Source organism: Linepithema humile, chromosome 4, assembly GCF_040581485.1.
Source record: "Linepithema humile isolate Giens D197 chromosome 4, Lhum_UNIL_v1.0, whole genome shotgun sequence".
Classification (NCBI taxonomy): domain Eukaryota; kingdom Metazoa; phylum Arthropoda; class Insecta; order Hymenoptera; family Formicidae; genus Linepithema; species Linepithema humile.
Genome location: NC_090131.1, coordinates 5216449 through 5232383, shown reverse-complemented (window position 1 = coordinate 5232383; position 15935 = coordinate 5216449). Strand labels below are relative to the sequence as shown.

The 15935-nt window shown below is 34.0% G+C and overlaps 1 protein-coding gene and 1 non-coding gene across 3 annotated transcripts in view; both read right to left on the bottom strand.

Annotated features, from left to right (window-relative positions):
* Positions 1-3331: 3331 nt before the first annotated feature.
* TRNAS-AGA (transfer RNA serine (anticodon AGA)) lies at positions 3332-3413 on the bottom strand. The gene has a single exon. It is a non-coding gene; the product is annotated as a tRNA-Ser (tRNA).
* Positions 3414-3858: 445 nt separating this feature from the next.
* Dora (Dorado) overlaps positions 3859-15935 on the bottom strand; it is a 60859-nt gene continuing 48782 nt past the window's right edge. For both annotated transcript variants that reach the window (XM_067353572.1, XM_067353573.1), the window contains exon 21: positions 3859-15905. In XM_067353572.1, the coding sequence (XP_067209673.1) occupies positions 15839-15905 (67 nt within the window). In that variant the 3' untranslated portion in view covers positions 3859-15838. The remainder of the gene's footprint in view (positions 15906-15935) is intronic.

Genomic DNA, 15935 nt, shown 5'->3' with positions numbered 1-15935 from the left:
ATAAAAACCAAAAAGAAAAGCCGAATATTTGTCGCGTAATATCGCAGACTGGCGCCGTGCCAGTTGCCGGGTAAATTTCTGCTGCCTTTATTGATGTCAAATCTTAAGCAGAATGCAAATTGTAAATTGTTTTGCAAGATTTTATTGGCCGAATGAGCGTCGATACGACGTGCTCTTATTTGTTATACTTACGTCACGGGTCATACTATATATATGTTCTTCATGAGATACTACTCTTCAACCCGGGACTTGTCTCTTTTTGTCAACGACTACATTTACACTCGTCGACCTTCTACTACTCTATTTTTAAAGACGTATCAATTGTATGAACGAAAAAGTTTCATATATATTACACACATTTGTACGTTGGATATCTAATGGTTTCTATCTTTGCGATCAATGATGACTGAAAGAGAATCAAAAATATAATAGTCGGATCTTATCTGTTGAAGAATTTTACGCAACAAATTTTATAGCGTAATAAACAACATATTATCAAAATTAATTTTTAATGAAAATTTTGAAGTTGCTAATAGTAAATAAGAAAAATTTGTTCTTCATATAATTTCAAGTGGATTTTAACAAAATCTTAATATAAATCTTAATTATTGAAGTATAATAAATTTAAATACTAAATATAATTTAATCTCAAAATCTTTTTTTTTGTTATCACAATACAAATAAATATATTTCCTAGTTCATTTAATGTGGCATGATAAAAATCTCTGTGTTGGAAGATAATTTATTTTTCGATTAGGTATTAAACTTATTCTTCATCACTTTCTGAGGATACGATAAAAGATAAGATTTTAATATCCAATTAAAGATTATTTAAAGCTTTTTAGACATATATATTCTTTTAATTATCTTTATTAATTTATTTTAAGATATTTTTTAATGCACACATCACCAGACAAATTTTTAAATATACTTTAAAGTGCAAAAAAAAAAAATTAGCATGCCAGTGCTAATTTCCGACAGTTTTAACATTTTTCTTAATTTGCATAATTTGTAGAAGTTTAGTACAAAGTGGAATCTTGCGCCCATAATATCGGGCAACTAATATTTCTCCTATAAAAACAACGAACGCTATCGAATGACCCACGAGAAGAACAACAGACGCCAAATGTACAGAATAATCGTTACGACTGATCTCACTCCCCCGCTTCCCGTTATCCCTTCCTCCTTTGTTCCTCCAGAAATCGTCGAGGTGCTTTGCTGTGAAGCCGTACTCCGTCAGCGACAGCAGCAGATGATTGATCACATTTTTGAACGGCGATTTCACGGGGAGCGTGTGCACTCGAAAATGCGACATGATGCACAGATTGGAGAGCTTGAAGAGTCGCGTACCGTTGCGGTCCACGAACGCGATTTCCCTCAGTTTGCCGTCGATCTCAGACATGAAATACGCCTTAGAGGCGTCTAACTTTAGCAGATCATTTTCAGACATGGACGTGAACCTCTTTAAGAACTCGGCGGACAGTTCCCCGGACACTTCGAGCTCTCTGTGCACTATCGGCGAGACCATCACCTTCCGTCCTGAATTGTACAGTTCCTGGAACGTGGACACGCGGCTGTCGCTCCTCAATTCTATCACGAGCTCGAACAGTTCCACCTGAAAGAGAGCCGTATAATCCGCCGCCGTTATCATCACGCCGATGAACAGGATCTTTTCCACGAGGGTTTGCGGTCTGTGCAGCGGCGAGATGCCGAGGAGCAAGCTGATGGTGTTGAGGGGGTCGCGAGCCCGCGAGCTAACCTTCAGCATCACCGAGACGCACCACACCACCGCCGCCAGCAGGATCCCGACGAAGATCGTGATGATGATCTGCGTGACGTCGATGAACATATTGTCCACCGACATCGCCGGCATCAGTAGACAGATTCTATCGTCGCCGACGGCGACGGTGTGCTCGTAGTTCATGCTGTACCAATCGGTGTACACAAGCCCTTGAGCGTTGTAGATCACGTCGCTGTCCTGCCAGAAGCGCGGCTGCACTATCGTAACGTTCAGGATGTTCGATAGCGAAGCCGCGAACAGTTCGGCTAGACCGCCGAGCTTGCCAGGCTCCAAGACCGTGCCGTTTTCGTTCTCCAGCGTTTCGTTCGCCGTAAGCTCCAGCGTGCCGTAAGGGCCCGTCTGTTCGAAGGTTATTTTCAACGTATCACCGAACATGTTTTGCGACTTGACCGAGTAGCAATCGGTGCCGTTATCGCCAATCTCGGTTAATCTCAAGTAGTCGAATCCATTGAAGCAATGTACAGCCACGAAAAGCGGCCATTCGGAATGAAGAGACACTTCTACGATAATCACGTCAAGGACTCTTAAATCCCACAAATGTTGAAGATAATCTTGCGCGTCCAACGCACGTTTCTCCGAGCCGATTATTAGCATGAGTCTCGGCACATGCTTAGGATAAGATATTAGGCGCATGTTGTTCACTGTCGCGTTTAATTCTCTGTAATTAACATCGTTCTCCGATGCGTAAATGTATATTAACAGAGTGCGATAGGAAGCCATGTATCGCGGCTGAAAGCTAGATTTTCCGACGATAAAAATTTGTGACGGTCGCATGTTAATCACAGTCTGAGCGACAGCATCTAGTACGCGTTTCACGTCATAAACGTCTTGTTCTCGAATTCTGATAATCACGTCCTGATACACAATTGATTGTAAGACCTTTTGGATTGATTGATCGACGCAGGTTTCTTGACAAATATTAGAACGAACAACATTGATAGCAATAATAGAATAGAAAATAATTCTTACAATCTCCATCTTTTTTTAGGATGATGCGATTAAATACACACTGTCTGTTAAAATAGGAAATGTGCTTTCTAAGGTACACAAGAAACGGAAATGGTGTATCTATAAAATCAAAAGCTCTATCGATCCATTATTACTCAAATGGCACAGTTCTGTAATAATGCATAAGATGGATTACGAAAAATATCATTTCGCATTCTGATTTTATCTATAATAAGCAGGCACATTTTAGATAAAATCGTTTTCTTTTCTGATTTCTGAAAATTACACGCTTTCATAATTTATTATCATTTTCTGTCTGTTTCTGATTGATTAAGCGTTCACATATCGTTGTAATTTTCTACATTTCGTTATTCAATCATTAATCAATTTCTATATGTATTATTTAAACTTGCAAAAAAAAACAGAGATAATTCGTGATTATACAGCAAACATAGCACATTGACGCAATGACAAATCGCAAGACAAATAGCTTTACGCAACATATGACGATATTGATTACGAAATAGACATACTTATTTAGGATATTCAATATTAAATGGCAAAAAAATATTGATCAACTCTCGCAGTCGGTAGGACTCGAACCTACGCTCCCAGAGGGAATCTGATTTCTAGTCAGACGCCTTAACCACTCGGCCACGACTGCTACGGGAATCCTTTCTCTTCTTCGAGATATCGTAGCAGGCCACATACATATTTATTAATAAATTAATTTATACTTTCCTTTTTAAATAACATACATATTTTTTATTAATATTTTGTGCGACATTGAAACGTTTAATTATCACATTGATTATCTAATCATATAATTTTTATTAACAAAACTATTTTATTTTTTATTCGTGATATAAAAAATGCAAGTTATATCTATAATAAATCAGTTTGCTTTGTAGTAAAAAATAAAATAAATCAATGCATAAAATAATTACCTAAAAAAGTAATTATTCTATATTATATTCTTGCAGCAAATTATTTTTTAATATCTTTTTTTATTACTCTTGTAGGATGCTCAAAAGAGAATATGTCGCATCGATATATTTTTTGGATGATATCATGATGGGACAAGTTGGAGGAGAAAAGAAACACAAGAATCAATTTGAAGTGTTCTATTAAAACTCACGCAGAGAACACGTTTGATTACATTAACGATCGACGGATTCATAAATAGATCCACTGCACAACATTCACGATTATTATGCCGTAATAGCCATAATAATAAGTATCTTAGCGGGAATAATGACAGATTTTATGTATATATACTTTTACGCGTGTTCCGTAGAAGAGTAAGCGAGAGTGGCCCCTTTTTTTATTCCCCAATTAGAGCACGGCGAGGCCACTTTTACGCAGTTAATCTATAACAATACATCCACGACGATGTGAAATTGTACATTTGGATATATATTTATAGTATATATTACACACGCGTAATGCCCTTATACGTGATATAATATATACGTGTCTATAGATATATATGCGTACTTATAAAATATTTCTCGTTTATTTAACACCTAGAAGTTGAAAAAACTCTACGCCCTACTCAATGACCTGAAGAGTAAACCTGATATATTATATGATGGTCATGACGAATATATAATATATCTCAAATGACAGTGTCGTTGATCGAGAGCAAGATAGGCCTAACAGCTTATATCTCGCACGTGCGAGACAATAATTATGGCAGAAGATGCGCGTATCTTCGCTCGACAATCTCGAATCAATGTCAATAGTCGAGATATTTATATAAAAATTATTTCCTTTCTTCCCGCGATCAGATTTATCGAATGTTAGGCCTATCCTACATGATTCGTGAAACAAATAAAAAATTCCACAGTCTATATTTCTGTTATTATGGAAATCTTAAGTAATACGCATAAAATCAATCATTAATGGTTTTTAAAGTATTTTTTTCATCAAAATTATTCTCAGAACAAATCGAAATAAGAAATTTCAGATAAAAATTTTAAAAAATGTTGAAATACGAAAACCGGTGTTTAATTCTAATCTCGGAGTTATCAATCAACGACATAATGAATTTTTACACAATCAACGCGTATATGTATTTATATATATATATATATATATATATATATATATATATAAATCAGTGCAGCGATGTGGAGAGCAAAGAAATCGCCTCTCTTAAAATTTCGACGCTTGGCATACAGTCGAATTGGATTCGTACATCAGTGAAATTCTCGCTTCTCAATATTCTGATCGACGTTCGAGCTTTATAACGCGTAGAATTCTCGCAGATATTGTGCTCGATGTCTCCACAAAACTGCGCTGATCTTGATATTTAAAACCTCGATAAGTAATCGATCAACTACTACGATGTCGCAGGATCGTACCACGACAAGGACTCGACTTTCCGAACGGGGGAATTTCGTTAAATCTCTGGAAAACTCGTCATCATCGAAAAATATACTTGGCGCGATCAAATTTCGCGATTTCGCTAAATCTCCGTTATTTTCTACTGCTTAGAGAGAAATGTCGTGTCCCTCGTAATCGCGATCGAGCGGCAGCACGGCTCGTGTACTATTTACAGTATATAGATATTTCGTAATATTTCGATAAATGTGTGTCTCACTTATACAATGAAGACAGGACATAAAAATAGTTGGAATTAAAAACAAAATTCCAGTCAACTTCAAGAGAATAATAATCATTGTTTATACAGCAAGTGAGATCAGCGCTGCTCGCGATTCCTCTGGACATATTTCTCCAATGCAGGAGATATTTTTAACGACAAAAAATTATTTCTAAGTTTCCAAGAAGACTCCACGTGATTATTTCAATAAAATCTCAACGTTGGAAACAGATGAAATAATAATGCCTTAGAAAAAACGTGTAGAAAATGAATTATCCTAATATCCCACTATTTAGACATGTTAAATATTTCTATATAATGGTGATAGGATAAAGGGCTATATATTAATTTACTAAAAATGTGTTTTTTTTTCATACGTTTTCAGCAGACTCTCAGCGCGTTTGCGCGCAAACTGCTTTCGACTGTCATTTTTACACTGTTAGAAATGTCCCGCAACATATCTCTTTTCGTGTCGCCGATACATTTCTTTTTTTCTACTTTCAGTAGAAAAATGAAAAAGACATTGATCCGGAATGCGTTCTTCACTTATTTGCATTCCATACGCCGATATTAGGATATCGTTGATGTCGTTGCAAATTTTATACCGCACCAAATGTCTTCGTGACATTACGTCCTTTCACATATTTATTTTTGCATTATTATCTAACCTCAATAAAATGTTAATTCCAAAAGCTTATCCGTCGCCGCGCATATCAAACTGACGAGGTCGTACAAGAATTGAGCAAGTAATCGGAAAAATGGCGATAAGTCGCTGATAAAGAAAAACGGTAAAGAAAAATAATCGCACATGTGAAAAATGGGTCTAGAGACTGCTCGTTGCAACTATAATTTTTAATGCTATCGAAATTCGTTTAACTATTATGATTGCTGTACACATTTCTATCGATACACGATAGAAAAAATTATCTCGAATTTATACACGCACTGATAAATTACAGTCAGCGGCTCCGCTTATTACAACGGCGCAACAATCAGAAACGTTTGCGAAATGCTCGATCTCAGCAACTCCAGAAGTATGATTCTCTATGTAACAACATTGGCATGTCTGCGATGAGAGTAGCGTGTGGCGAAATTAAGATATCATTAAAAAATGTGTCTACGACGTTAACGAACTATTCTCGAAGTCTTTATACAGAGTCACAGTTTCTCTTGTTCCGGATTCTCGCGTTTCTCTATTTCGAACAACTGATTTCTTCTATTTTCGAATAATTAATCTCAATATTTTTCATTTAGTGTAGCTAATTCTTCCTCTATATTTCTCGCGAAAAAAATCACCTGAACAACAATCGCGTGTGAAAATATTAATTATTTTCACAAAAATCTTTTCTTTTTCGTTCAGTAAAAACACGAGTGTTCCACGTCAAAGCGCACGCATACGCGCCGAAGTATACGCGTACTCGTAAATTTTCATGTACAAGCATATACACAAATTTATTATTTTACAAACACGTGCCGTAAATTGAGATGAAACTGCTCGAGCAGATATAAAAGAAGATCATGTAAAAGACAGTTAAATATTAGGAAAAGTTAAAAAGTGAAGAGACATTTAAGGAATCAAACCCTTTAAAAGGGACACTTTACTTTTTCACTTTCCTCCGCACATTTTCTTCTTTTATCCATTATTACGCTGTGTGTAGCTACATAGTTAGCGCGTCAATCTCGAGCGATTACCACCATTTCTCTAATTGGCGCCTCTTGTTACGCATGCATGCGGAGTCGCGTATTGAAACGAAACGCGCCGAGACGTTTCTCAACTTACTGCCGATCAATTTACGGTACGTAAAGTAGACAATAGATTCTAGCGGCTTACATTCGTATATATCTAAATACATCTAGTATATCACATAGTCTAGTATATACATCTAACATAATTATCGCTGAAGGACGACATTTCCCTCATGCTAAGTGTCATTTCTCCGCGAGAGAAACCGTGGACCGCAGATCTCTACGGGTAATAAATCCTCTAATCATAAGGTAGGCTAATGAGACGTCTACGGCTACGAGCATCGTTATCGATTATACGCACAACACGCAAATGTGTATCTGGAGCAAATACTACGACGACGTTTTCCTCCCGTTCGTCCACTAGATGCTGCTCAATACGTAAGAAATGTACGAACGAAACGTTTCCTTTGTCCGAGTAAGATTCTCTATTGATCACGACGCGAAGTATTTGTACAATATTGTTGACTGTCTGCGTGTGTAGCGAATGGGAGAGTCACGAAAGTTAAGGCTCGATACTGCGTATCGATTGTCTATTTTACGAAGAATGTAGCGTTCGGAATATGAAATAGACGATCCGAAGCTTGTCTAATTAGGATGTCAATGAGTTCACTTTTCATTCATACGAAATCTTTTCGTGTTTCGGAAAACTGCTAAAGCGTAGCCTTAACTTCGTGAGCGCGAAGCTGCATCTGTCAGAACGCCTGCAGTCTCAACGTCGCAAGCGCGCCAGCGTTAACGCTCAGTATTGCTCCTTCTAATCGCAAACATCGTCGTGATATCGTTAATTAGTGGCAGTGCCGTTTAAAACATTCGCTTTTCGCGTACACAAACGTTGAGCCTACGCGGCGACGCCTCCTCGCTTTGTCATCTATGGATGTCTAGTCGCTCTAAATATCGCTCAGCGCTATTACAAGAACGCACGTGAATGCGAACCGCGTCGTGTCGAAGAACCGCCGTGCGTTTCTCAATATTTCCCGACCGCCAGAGCGGCATTGAATCTCGAAAACGCAGGACAGCTTGAGTGAATGAGATCAGATTAATCGGATTAATCGTTCATTACGAACTGTGAGGCGAGTAATGTTTCGTTAAATCTATCAATGCGATGAAGCAACATGATTTTAAATCTGTGGACTTTACAGGATCCGGTCGACAATTTCGATAATCGCTCGATATTCGAGTGGTTTACTTCGGTGTTCTACAAGCGTTCGCTACGCGAACTTAATATTCAACTCTTTAACTTCCTTGCTATTCCGAATGACAGTCCTGCGCGCAGCGTTTGACGAAGAATACAGAATTACAGACAGTAGACAATATCGTGGACAAATTACAGACAGTAGACCTTATGTAGAACATCTCTCGACTTACGGAAAGTGTTTCACATAGATTTTGACGAGGCACTGTTCAGAGTTCATACTAAAAACAATAACAAGTATTTTATCATTATCGTAAACACTTATCGTGTACTCATCGTACACTTCACGCGGCGGCGGTGTCACACGCGTGCTATAGCGTTTAATTACACATAGTGAAAATAAATCTTTCCTCTCTTATCGTTTACGCGTCACGGCATTTAGATTATTTAATCTTTATCATTCGTTTTTAGGCTACCAGATTTAATGTAAGCAATGAACTCTCTCTCTTTCTTTATTCTTTTTCTATGATAGTGTAATAGATGATTTAAATAATAATATGGCGTACCAATGGGTCTTTACAATTATTATTTACGAGCCACCAAACACGATATTATAGTTGTAAGAAAATTAGAGAAAAGCGTTAAAACAATAATTTATTTTTGTTCTAAAATGAAGCAAAAAGCGTAATGCTCGCATGTCAAGAAGAGCAAAAATGAGAAAAAAAATAAAGACAAGAAAGATTTTTTTCCGTTGCATTTCGCGAAGACGCGAAGCTGGTCTTGAGTGTGGACAGGTGGCTCAAATCTGGAGGTGATATGTCGGCTGTATAATGTTTTCCTTTTTATTTATATCTTAAATTATTTCACTTTAAAAATTACAGAGATCATTTCGTTTACGAATTGTCAATAATGACAAACGAGAATATGTTGCGATCGTGTAATATAATATAATGTAAATCTACGGTACAAGAAAAGCGAAATAAAATGTAACGGACGAAAAAAAAAAAAACAGAGAAGAAAACGGAAAGAAGGCGCGTGACAGTTCATTTGAGAATAGTAAGACGTGAATCACACTATTGCTCTTATCATCATCCAGTTACGCTTCGGCTTGATCAAATATTTTTTAATTGTTTCAAAAAATATTTAATCAAGAGCGAAGCGTGATTGAATTGTAATCGGAGCGATAATGTGGATCAAGCCTATATATAGTGCTAGATGATAACAAAAATTTATTTTTATTAAGAATTCAAATGTAATGTTAAGTAATTATTATTTATATATAGAGAAATAGTTTTATATTTTCAATGGCAATATTGAATAAAAAATGTTCTCTTTACTGAAAGAATTGATTCTTCCCTCGTGTTACTTTTGTAAAAAAATGTCATTTAAATGTTAATAAAAGAATTGTCAGTTATTGAAAATTGAGAAAAGAATTAACTTTGTCTATTGATAAAGAGAAGATTTTCTATCGAGTTGCAGTGAAAAGCTTGAAACCAATTAAAGAAATGATTCCGCGTACATTCGATGATTCTTCGTGTCCGACATGAGTCAAAGTCTGAGATGAATTTTGATTCTTGATCGTTAATATAATGTGTATTTTATTTTATGCAAAAAAGAAAGTCTTTTTAACGTCACCAGCAATTGTCCTGGTGATCGGTGTGTTTTAGTCATCTCTCATTACCAATCATGCGCATTTTCACATATTTCGTCAGCTTTACATCGATCTTGCGAGTCACAAAGTCTATACATGTAAAACACAACGCAATAGTAAATTCGGTTGGAGACATTAATGTAGACTAAAGTCTATGGTGCGCTATTTCTTTTATAACAAGTGTAACATAAAGATGAGTATAAATTGAGCCGACGGACAACAAAAATGAATAGTGACAGCACATCCATTTGTGTTTAATTCTCATTCGAGGATTCCTTATTCGCTCACAAAGCGACATCTTAAAAAAAAAGTATTAAATATATTTAATGTAAATATATTTAATTAGCATTTTTTTTTTACTATCCTTATGCTGCACATTTTTATACTGATCATTTCACTGGTATCAGTCATTTATATACTATGCGTACGCCTTTATGTAAATTTGTGTGGCATTGTATTGGGCATATTAATACGCATTATTGGACATTCAAATGTACGACTTGTATCTTTTCAACACGTCGTGTGACTCATCAGTGGCTGAACTTTCCGTTCAGACCGTTTTTCATAATGTCTTCCATTTTACAAAAAATTTTTATATTACGTCTCTCTTTGGTTAATTTTTATAATTATAATTTTATACAACATATCTTATAAAAACATATGTAATAAATTTCACGACATAAATGGAACGTCATGAAAAATCAGAAAGTGTACCGTTTTTTTTTTTTTTTTTGAATAAAATATTTGGAATAAAATATTCCTTATTCATTGTATCTTTCGTTTCACAACGCTTTTCGCGTGTTACGTCACTTTTTTGATAATTTTTATAATTATAATCTTATAATATATTTTATAAGTATATGTAATAAATTTCACGACATAAATGGAATGTCGCGTAAAATCAGAGCAGCGATAACGTGATTGTCAGTTTTGGAATGAATTATAATATTGCCTGAAAGAAAAATTCGTAAAAAAGTATTTCCATTCATGTACACAAAGGCGTACACATCCAACCGAATTCGTATAAGAACTTATATACTACGATATATATTATACACGACCTAATCTTATCTAATTTATAAATCATACGTTTACGTCGGTAAAAATTCGGCACAGCGGAATTTCTTCAAATTATATTATATTATAAAATAATAACGCTTTAAATATATAAATTTAATAAATTATACGGTTTTAATTTTTATAACTTTTTGTATATATAACTGCTTTCTTCCTTTTTTTTCCCTTTTCTTCTTTTCTTTCTCTTCCCTTTTTTTATTAATATTATTTCTTTTCTTTTCTCTTCCAATCTGTCTCTTTTTTTCAAAGGCAAAAAAAACTGTACATATACGATAAATGCATACATGTAATATATGCATTGAGAGTATCTATCGAATTTTTTGAGCGATTAATCATGAATCTTTTGTTAATATTCAATGTTTTGTTAATATTCATGTGATTATTCAGTGAAATATACCATATTTTCGAGACGTTACAAAACTCATAGTTCAAATCTACACTAATTCACTTGTGTAGCTCTTGTGTACTAGAACGTAATCTGAAAACAAAACTACATAACTGTAATTTTGCTTCTATCGGCAATAGCTGATTCTTTGCCGTCTAGACGTATAAAGGTCAGTGCATTTTTCAATATCTGATAATAGGATAAATCTAATTTTAGATTCATATACATAAATGTTGTTCATTCGATCATTCAAAGAAGCTCCTCTTACCATGTAAATTAGCTTTGAAAATTTAACTCAATCTTCAATGACACCGTATCGTTAAACATATTAATTTCAATCGAATAAATTAAATCTCCTCATGTTTTTATAAACTTTTTCTTCTTTGAAATATACATATTTTTATAGCATCTGACAAACATTAAATGTCTTTAATTTTGTTAATTAAGCCAAGATACAGGACATTGACATTTTTAGTGCGACGATTAAAATTAACAATTCGTAATTCATTGATCTTTGGTCAAGAATATTGAATCGATAAATTTAATTGTTTAAATTGTTTATTTACCTACAAATTGTTTATTCAATTACTTTTATCCAAATATCATACAGTCGCATTATTACGTCATCAAGTAATAAATAGTTAAAACAATTATGTTGCTTAATTAACAAAATTTCAAAATGAACAAAATAATTAATTGTTGCAATTGCCAAATTACCAAGTTTACACATTGCATTTTCATAAAATTTGCTAGAAAAATTTGAAGGTTACTTTGCATATACTACATGTACAGTCATTTTATGCAAATGCATTTTATGAAAGTGATTAAAGAAAGCAAGAAAATTCTTTTTTAATATTTTAGAGTTCACCGGAACTTTTGTAAATATTTTCCTTTGCTATATAATAGAGAAAAAGCACATATCCAAAGATTATCCAAATAATTTGATCATAATTTTCACGAAGAATCGTTTCCTCATTGACTATACTGTGATTTACTAAACATGTTGCGTATGTAAAACTTAATATAAGTAAAAATACATATTTAATACATTACACACCACGTTTGTCATTTAATTTCATTTGATTTATATGTGTTCATCAATAAAAAAAATTCAGAATAATACTTTTTTCGAACTATATTCAAATTATATTATACTATGTATCAATTTTGTTTTAAAAATAACTTATAATTAATCATATTTATAAATAAATTTCATAAATTATATTTTAAATTAATTTTTTTCTCTCTCTTCATTCCTCTTTCTTTGACTTTTCTTTTCGTCTTATTTTTCTTTAATAAAAAGATAAATAAAAATAAAAAATAAAACAAAATAAATGATAAATGTGCAGTATAGATATTTTATCACCGATTTCTTTGAAACCCACATGAAAAAAATAACATTGTTATATCCCTTAAAAAAAACTAATGTTATTATCTTCGAAACAGCAAATAATACTTTGCAAATAAAGTGCAAATTCTGAATTCATTAAATGAACTGAAGTAAACTGTTTCCTTCATGTTATCGGTATCTAATATTCTTACGCTGCCAGTGTAATTTTTACTTATAGATATAACGGATTTTTATAGCTTAAATTATATGATCAAAAAAAGGCAAAGTCACCTTCTTGTATTAAAATTATCGAATTAAATTGTCTGCTATTTCATTATATCGTTATTACTGCTATTTGTTACCACACATATTTATTAATTAATTAATTATATGTAGAAATATAAAAATAGAGAATTTGTTCGAATAAATACTGCTCTTATTTCATTTTTTTAATAACTGAATGAATGAATTAAAGACATAAAACAAACTAAAAAAATAATTCCGCATAACAGATTATACTCCTTCGCATATCTGGCGTGTAATAGCATATTTTAGTAATTATATTAAATGGATGTAAAAATTTTAGCAACAAATTTTAGAAATATTATTTTAGTAAAACATATGTTTTGCATATACACATATCATTTTATGTAAAACATACTTTCGTAGATTAATAAATTATTTTTCTTTAAAAAAAAATCAAACCTATCTACGTCCTCAAACGCATGTATATATAAATATTTTTATACAAAACAATTTCTTTTCAATCAAACGCGTAAATTTTATATTATTATAATAAAGATAAGTACAGCATTGTAATGAAATATAAGTACATCAGATATTAAAAAAAAATAGTATAGTTTAATGATATTAAAACGATTGATTTAAATTGTGCAATGTAATTTATATAAAGCCGTAATATGAATATTAAATTATGGCCATTGCTGCGATATCTGTTTAATTTTTTATGCAATTGTTTCTGTAGATGAGAATGTGTTTATATCATTGACCCCTTAAGAAGAAGAACCAATCATCATTATGCAATACATATCCTCCAACAAAATAATCTGTTTCGATTGAAATTATATTACCGTATCTACATGCTCTTCATATTTATTAAATCAGTACAATAAATAGGATATAACTTTATATGATTTATCTCATTTTATCGAAACGTCATACAGTAGTACATAAAACATATATATTTAAATTAAATGTGCATAAATTTGTATATGTATTTTTCTATAATATATATGTAATATTATAGAAAATATTATATAGAAAATTTTGGATCACCTGATGGATGAAAAAAAAAGGTATTAAGATTTCGAAGCAATCAGAAGTATGGTTGCATTAATTTATAAAGATGTTAGACCTGTATTTTCGTGAAAAATGCCGCCTTTGTAAACAATAGAATAATTTAAAGTCATCCTTCAAATTGCAGTTTAATTAGACTAATTTAATTAGAAAAAATTGATAAACTATTATTGAAAATATTAATTTATAATAATACACTTACAATCGAATTAGTTGATGCTATTGAAGAATTTCATACAGACAAATCTTTTAACTTTTCACATGGAATATCCAGAATATCCAGAATATTTTCACAGCGTGACAGGACGCGGGGTGCTATTAGAAAAAGGAAATCACTCGGGTGAGTTTCTATTTCTAATAGCACTCCGCGCCCTGTCACGCTCTGAAAATATTCTGGAAGATATATATATTCCACTTCTATCAATCGGAAGGGAACTGGGTCGCCGGAACTGGGTCCGGCAGAGAAAGAATGCCGATGCTGAAGAATTCCCATCAAAGAATACCGATGCTGAAGAATTTATGCACACCGACGTCACAAAGTTCAGGGGGCAAATCACCGAGGAGGAAATGGAAATCAAACTTTATAACAGATTGTAGGACGATGGCTTGTCAGACGCCCTTCATAACGGCTCTGAGTTCGCTCTTGGCAAACAAACTGTTTTATCTAATGCCAGCTCCTTTCATAATCTCGTTCGTTTTTCATCATAGTTGTTCCACTTTTCAGGTCCAACCGTCAGCAAAATTTAAGAGACAGTTTCTAAAGATGTACAAGTTAACATTCCTGTTAGATCGACCGAAGAGTGTTCTTATAATTGGGAACCACTGTATGACGTTTCAGTAGATAAATTGTATAAAATTATATCCTATTTATCGTATTGATTTAATAGATATGAAGAGTTGTGCATGCAGGCACCGTAATAAACAAAATCAAAACGAGAGCAATATTTTTCTCTTATAGATTCAAATTATAACGTTTCCAAATACCTAAAATATATATAATATAATATATATATTTAAAAAAAAATCGATGATAATAATCGCTTACTGCATTCTCGTCCAAATAAAAAAAAAACTATATATATATATTACTTGATATATATATTACATATATATCAGTAAAGCTTATTCATTGTCTCATGGGTAACTAAATTTAATCTGAAGAAATGCTTCGCGTACTCTATGACTCGCTCACGCACCCGATATGACTCAAAATCAGAACGTGAATTTTGATTGATACAATATACACATATCACTTCATGCAGAAGATGCGTCTATAGATCAGTGCACTCAATGCTTTACGTTAGATCTTACTATGCAAATAGAAATGTATGTATGTAAAACTTAATGTACAAATTTATATACTAAGCTTGTCCACTCTCACTTATACTTAACCTAACGTAACTCATGCGTCCTCATCAACATCTTGATCATTATCAACTATAAAGTACTCACGCGATTCTAGATACATTAACTAAACTTGAGATAAATCTCGCTCATCTCTGGTATTGATCCCCTGAGTGCCACGGCTGTCGGTCGGATCCTGCCACACGGACGGTCCCGGTAGACCGGCAATCATCTGGTGTTGATGAGGCGGCGGCGGCGGCGGCGGCGGCGGTAGCTGATGCACCGCCGGCTCCTCAATGATGCATGGTATGGAGATCTTGTCCCAAGCGAGCTTGTTGACTGCAGCCAGCCCGTGAACGCATACGACGCTCTGTGGATGGGGGTGACAGGGATGTTGATGCTGTAGTACGAGAGTTGTCGTTGTCGGTGGTGGAGGCGGCGGGGGTGGTTGAGGATGATGGGGTAGGGAGGTGAGCCACGTCACGCCTGGCTCCGCTCTGTGTCATTTGCCGGTCTGTTGTAACGCCGCATTGATCTGTGCCCACAGATCTTTATTACAAGACTGAGATCTGGAAAGGAATGTCGTCAGTTTTCACAAT